We start from the raw sequence: 6,717 nt of genomic DNA on the forward strand, positions 1-6,717 counted from the left end.
GGTGAAGATCGAACTCACAACTTCTTAATTGGACATATATACTAATTATCGATGAATTATGCTCGTTTTGACAAATCATTTAATTTTTTTAGCATTTCTTTTAATATTTATTTTCTATGATTCCGATGTCACGACCTCAATTTCAAGTTAATTATTTTTAAATAATAAATTCAAATCCTTGTTCAGATTAAGTAATAGAGAAACAAATGAATTAATAGTTACTTAATATGTTCACTAGAAAACTCAATTAAAACTATCAATTTGGGCATTTTTTTCCAATATAATTCCAATTCTCTCAAATTTGGAATCTGTGAACACCTTTTTTTTTTTTAAATTGGAATGACACCAAATCTGTCCAAACAACTTTAAATTGAAATCATGAAAAAGAATATATCTGTTTCACGATGATTGATTCGGAAAAACAAATGCTCGAGGCAAAGGAATTATAATCATTCTCAACAGTCAACAAGAAGTGACCTCATTCTAATTTTCATTTAGGTGGGAGAGACATGATTCTTAAACAATTGATTTGGATAAACAACCTAAGAGATTATGAAATATTTTGAGTATCGAAAAAGAGTACTTTCTAGTCCCTAAAATTTCAAAAGAAACACTTTTAGTTACTAAATATTGGAAAATAGTTCTAAATAATTGAGAAAGATCCCCCTCCTTTGCTAGCACCTCCCTTCAATCCACGGGGAGTAATGCATTCCTTGTTCCAGATCCATGAAGAACAATATCATTTCAGTTCGTTCATGAGGAATGCAAACTAGACGTTTCAGATTCACAAAGAACGAATCAAGGCAAAATGCTGGCAGCCATTAATAGGACGAGAGGATATGGTGAATTGACAAGGTTCATCAAAAGATGAGGAAAAGAAGAGAGGAATTAAAAAATATATTATCAAATTAATATACTTTGTCAAATTAGTAAAATATTATCAATAATTTCATCAACCAGCTCATTTTATCATTAGTCAAACTAACGATGAAATGAGTTCAAGAAACATTTAAAACCACCGTCTCAAATTTCGAAGAACCAAAGGGACGCTTTTGAAACTTCAAGTACTAAATAAGCACCTACCCGCCAAACCTCATAATAAAAAGTAGTAGCATATTATTATACCCTTACTGTTTTATATTTGTTCTATGTCTGAATGCGAAGTAGCATTGTACACAAAAAAAAACGGTTGAATTTACTTCGCATTCAACACAAAAAAAAAACGGTTGAATTTTTAATATGGGAAAGAAAGTGAAATTTAAAGATATTGAAAAAATCGTTGAGTATACAAATTTAACATCCGGAAATTAAATTCGTGTATTAAGAATTTGAATGTTATTTTATTTCATATGTGGTTTTGTTTCATTTTGTGTGTCATGTAACATAAAATTTGTTAAAGTTACAAATATGTTAAAGTTACACATTTATTAAATATGAAGTTATCTTTTAAATAATGAGTTTTTTCCTTCATTTGGTTAAAGTTACAAAGTGATACATTTGTAACTTTTTATATGTATTTTTGTGAGATGTTACTTGTTTTGGACAACTATATATAGTTGTAGTTTTCCTCATTTGAAACATCAAACATTTTTCATTTGAGTCCTCCTCCTCTCACAAGCGTTCTCTCTTCTTTTGTGGTGTTGTTCTTGTTTGTGTTGAGAGCAAGTATCTAAGAATTCTGCCGATCTGAGTAGTTCGAGGTAGCAACTTGTACAAAGCGAATAATTATTTTCAAATAGCACTATTGAAGCATGCCTCAACTATATTTATCTAGTTTTTGTGTTCATCAGGTTATCCGTATCTATATTGTTTGTAGCAAGTTACGTTGTAATCTGTTTGCCACAGCGTATATTTACCAAACAAAAATTGACTTTCCATGATCTTCCTTGTACATTTTACACTGTAATCAAACTGGGGATAATCCCAAGTTTAATGCAAACAAAGAAAAAGGAATTAAATCCAAATAATAAAAAAACTGAAATGAAACTTAAAATTAAATATGCGAATGAGACCTAATATAGTGTCTAAATTTTGAAAATCGAACTAATGAGCCAATTTAAATTGAAGTTAAAACGGATTTGGTTTAGCAAGAGTATGCTCGCAAACCGAGTAATACAATTTAAGGTTTGTTTTTTTTTTTTTTCTCTTTCCTCCTCGTTTCAACATTAAGTTACAAATAATTTATATTTAGATTGACACATATACCAACCTAAATTTACAGCCCTAGAGAATAGGAGAAAACACTGTCCTGTATTCTCTCGTTGATCTCCAAAAGGGTAATAATACACAAAAGCAAAATGGTCATCTCAAAACCATTTCTTATAAGCTTTTCAAATAAGCTTACATACAAAGCATGGCGGTGACTTATTCCACAAAAATAGAAAACTAAAAGTTATCATAATTACACTATTTTTATTTAATAGTGAGGATTGGAAGAGTTGGTTGCGCAAAAGGCGGTGTTCTCTTCACGAATCTTCCTTTCATTCTGGGCCGTTTCTCTGCGTTCAATTTCCGAACTTCGTACCTTATTTTCTTCGAAAACAACCGCGTCCGCCGCTTCTCCCGGTACCGCGACACCCGCGCCTCTCTTCCGCCGTCCCCCGTCGCCGCCGCCGCCTGCCCCCCGCCCATCCCGCACACCTGTCCATACCAAATGCCCTGCATCATCATCATTCATCAACAATAACACTAATTAATTACCCCCAATTTTCTAACAAAAATTTAATCTTGGAAAAGAAAGTATTAAGGCTTGAAAAAAAATTGTAACAAGATATCTACTTCTAACACTATATTAAAGATGAATATTTAATGGAGAAGAGTTTAGTTTGGTGAATTAAATTCATATACGGATAGAAAGAAAGAAATAAACCATGCAATTATCAGGCCAGGTGTCGTCATCGGGGAGAGAATCCGGGCGTTCACCGGCCGTCCACGGTGACTTCTGGCTGCCCCAAGCGGCAATCACCGCGTCACAATCCAATCGCAGCCTCAGCTTTGTCTTCTTCTCGTTGTCGTTGGTGGTCGGGTTTGATTCATCCGCCACATAGCGATGTTGTTGTTGTCCAAGTTCATTTTTGACCGGCGGAGAATGGTGGTAGCCGTGGAAGTTGAAGTCGAAGGGGTGGTGTCGCATGATATCCACCTCGGCCACCTCCTCCAGCTTCTGCTCCACTCTACAACCGGACCCCTCTTCCTCTTCCACTTTAACAACTCTGCAGGATGATGATGATCCGTTTAATTTGTCCTCGCAATCCAGCAGGCCCAGGCCTTCCATGTCGAAACAGTCGGTCTCCAGATTCCGCCCCAGCAAGGTCTCCACATCGGCCGCGAAGTCCTCCAGATCATCCAAATCCGAGGGGAGGGTACCGATTAAGCCGCCGTGCAAGCTGGCTAAATAATTATCGGCAGCTGGTTTATTGGGCGGGTCGAAGGTGGGGACTCTGCAGTAGAGAAGGTGGTCGTCGTGGGGGGACGTGGTTTCGGTGTCGTCAGCCTCCGGGACGAGGGGGAGAGAGAGGAAGTAGTCATGATCGGAGTCCGGGTCCGGGTCGGGCTTGGGGCGTGGGCGGGGGGTGCGGGGCTTGCGAGTGAAGCCGGCGTGCCAGGAGGGAGGAGAGGGCTTGGAGGAGGCGGAGTTGAGGCGGAGGCGGTGGTGGCGGCGGGCTAGGGAGTTGGCGGAGTGGACGGAGGAGTCGCACGACTGGCAGAGGAAGGCGTCGTCGGCGGCGCAGTACCAGCGGGTGCGCTTCCGGACGCAGCTGTCGCAGGCTCTCGCCGTCTTCCCCCCCACTGCGTTCGCTACGGCGCTTTTGCTTGCCATCATCAATAATTATTATTCACAGAAATCAGACTTCAGAAATCAAGAGGCTACTGCTCCAACTCTGACCCCGACTGCTTCAGAAAAAGCGGAATGCCAACACGGCTTTTGCGAAAAAATGTTACCGTTCCGCTCTACTTAGAGACACACCCACAACATGTCACACTGGCCCCACTCTAAATTATTATCTCAATTTAAATACTTTTTAAATTTTTTATTTATATATATTTTCACTTTCCAACTTTCTCTCTCATTTTGTCAAAATTTGATTGGTGGTCCTTAGAAAAATGACGAAAAAGTTATTTTGCCAGTCCTGTAACGAACTATTTGTATATGAAAAATAAATTCACACACTTGAGTTTTACTCATTATTTTTAAGTATATAAATATAAATTTGAACTTCTAGCCTTCCAAGTAAACACATCAAATTTAATTAATTGAATTATGTTTAAATTTATTTATATTGATATTATTTAAGTGACTATCATTAAATAAAATAATATATCAATTAATTATATTTTAAGGTTGAGAAAAAAAAATAGTAGATACAATCCTTTGGAACAAAGATAAAACAGGGAGTACTATTGTAATATTAAAAATTTTGCTGCACGTTAATTATTCTTTAGGAGAGTTAGTAATTAATTAACTATTTATAAGTAAGGAAAATACTTGATTCTTTAACAGAAATCTCGACCTCACCAACATTCATATTTGACAACTAAAAAGGAGAAAACAATTTTTACAAATATAATGAATTCAATTTTTCAAGGGTAATAAGGATAAGATTTAATCATTAAAGAAAGTGGAGTGAAGGATGAGATTTTTAAAATAGTAATAGACACACCATGCTTAGTAAACTATTGGGATTGAAAAAAATCTATATTTATAATAACTAAAATGAAAAAACAGAAGTATCCATTAAAAAATTAGAAAAAATAAATTTCTAAAAATCTCTCTTTCTCTCAAAGCAAATTGGGAAAGAAGAACAAAAGTGGGCGATGGTTCGGGAAGATTATCTTTTGTTGTTTGGGTTAACGCGGTGACCCACCGGTTGCTCTTTTTACAGTCTATGAAACAGTGATCTGTCTCCAACGTTGCACTTTGAAGGTTATCCATGGAAGAGCGGGAGATAGTTCTTTTGGGGGGCCACAGTAAGGTCTTATCTGATTTCCAATTGGCCGAGGCCCCAAAGTTGATCCTAAGCTCTGGATTCCCATTGGCCACCACTCTATTTGCATGGATTTCATGGTGGGGCAGACCCAGAAAATGAAGCCAATTTTTTGAGGTTTGAGGGAGACTTGTTTCTGTGGGATTTTGTTGGTTTGTCTCTCTTTTCTTTGCTCAAAAAGTTCAGTTCTTGTTTGGAGCTTAAATGGGCGCCACCCAATTTGGTCCCTCTCTAAATTTATTCTCTCTATCTTTCGAAATTAACAACCCAACTAAAATCCTACACATAAACAACCCATCTGTCTTTTTCTCTCCTTTCTTTTCATTTCTTACTCTCCCTCTGTGACTTCAACAAACAGCTCCTTTTAAGTCATTTTTATACATTTATACTTATAGATGTAGGCCAATTTTTGTGTTCTGTGAGAATGTTTTTCTTATAGTTGGGTACAGTGAAAGTAACACCTTTCTATATCCCACCTCCCCTCCCGTTAAGTTAAAGTTTACCGTACCCTATCAACTTAAATTTTTGAGTTTTTTTTAGTACTATAAATGTGGAGATGGAGAATTGAATTTCCAATTTCTAAATAATGAACAAGATGTTTAATCGGTGAGATATGTTGTATTCGCCTCAAGTTATTTTAAGTTGGAGGTTCTATATTTGTTATTTTCTTTCCATTTAATATTTGCTAGCTAGAAGACAAATTCTTTTAGGGTGTGTTTGAAATCACTTTTGCCATTACAAAAATCGCTTTCTACCAAATTAAAAAATTGATTTTAGGAAAGTTTAAATCCAATTTAGTTAAATTGATTTTTAAAATATCATTTTAATAGTAATTTTAGAAAATCAATTATATTTAATCTCTTCTTTTAGGCCTATATCTGCAGGTATGCGCAGTGTCCCTATATCTTGTATGATATTCCTTAAGTCCTCAACACTCAGCTATCCCTTTGGAGACATACTTAATCTATTTTTTCGAAATCACTAATTTTACCATCACTCTTAACCACGCACTCAGCCTTTCACAAAACTTATCGCACTTTCCTACCATCTTTTAGAACATGTATAGTTTCTTAATAAAGTTTCAGATTTACAATATTTAAAACAACAAAAATCCCTGTTCTTGGCCAGGGACTATATTCTTTATTTATCCAAAAAGTAGAGTAGTTCTTTCGGAAAAAAAAATAATGCATGATTTTTCTTATTTTTAACTTTTTGTGAAAGTAGTAGAACCTAATCTACATATTACCCTTTATATTTGAACAAAAAATTGTCTATCTAGCTAATTTTCATTGAAATAATTCAATCATATGTTAGTCAAGAAAATTACCTCAAGAAAATGGTAGTATTTAGGTTTTAACATAATATTCTACGAAAAGACATAATATCCATATCCAATTTTGAAGAATACATAATCTAGTTTCTAAGCTTGTCAAACTTTTTTTTTACAGCGTGGTTATAGAGATTGTTTGACCAAAATATTGCAATTTTCTATTAGATACGATTTCTACCATGAAGTGATATTTTGATCCGAATTTAAAGTTACCTACTTTTATATAATATATTAGCAGTAATTTGCAAGCATTCAAAAGCTTCTTATTCTTAAAAATATATTTATATATTAGAAAGATTTTTGTTAAAAAAAAAATAATCAAGAAAATAAAATAAAGAGAAAGACTTGTATAACTAACCAAACTGAGTTATATGGCGGTTAACACTATCATTAACTTTACTA

The 6,717-nt window shown here is 35.1% G+C and overlaps 1 protein-coding gene across 1 annotated transcript; it reads right to left on the minus strand.

Annotated features, from left to right (window-relative positions):
* Positions 1–2,170: 2,170 nt before the first annotated feature.
* Positions 2,171–3,939, minus strand: LOC148211974 (zinc finger protein CONSTANS-LIKE 16-like). The gene is made up of 2 exons (XM_088123519.1): positions 2,870–3,939; positions 2,171–2,658 (listed from the first exon to the last, which is right to left on the minus strand). The coding sequence occupies exons 1-2, from the start codon at positions 3,821–3,823 to the stop codon at positions 2,413–2,415; spliced, it is 1,200 nt and encodes a 399-aa protein (XP_087979645.1). The 5' UTR covers positions 3,824–3,939; the 3' UTR covers positions 2,171–2,412.
* Positions 3,940–6,717: the final 2,778 nt, after the last annotated feature.

This window comes from Momordica charantia (genome assembly GCF_013281855.1).
Source record: "Momordica charantia cultivar OHB3-1 chromosome 4 unlocalized genomic scaffold, Mcharantia_2.0 BLBB01000004.1, whole genome shotgun sequence".
In the NCBI taxonomy this organism is placed as follows: Eukaryota; Viridiplantae; Streptophyta; class Magnoliopsida; order Cucurbitales; family Cucurbitaceae; genus Momordica; species Momordica charantia.

Bases quoted from the DNA above. Each gene is read 5' to 3' on its own strand.
- LOC148211974 (XM_088123519.1), bottom strand. From the start codon at position 3,823: ATGATGGCAAGCAAAAGCGCCGTAGCGAACGCAGTGGGGGGGAAGACG. The intron at 2,659-2,869 runs GTTTATTTCTTT...ATGATGATGCAG, and splicing joins CCTGGCCTGATAATTGCATG to GGCATTTGGTATGGACAGGT.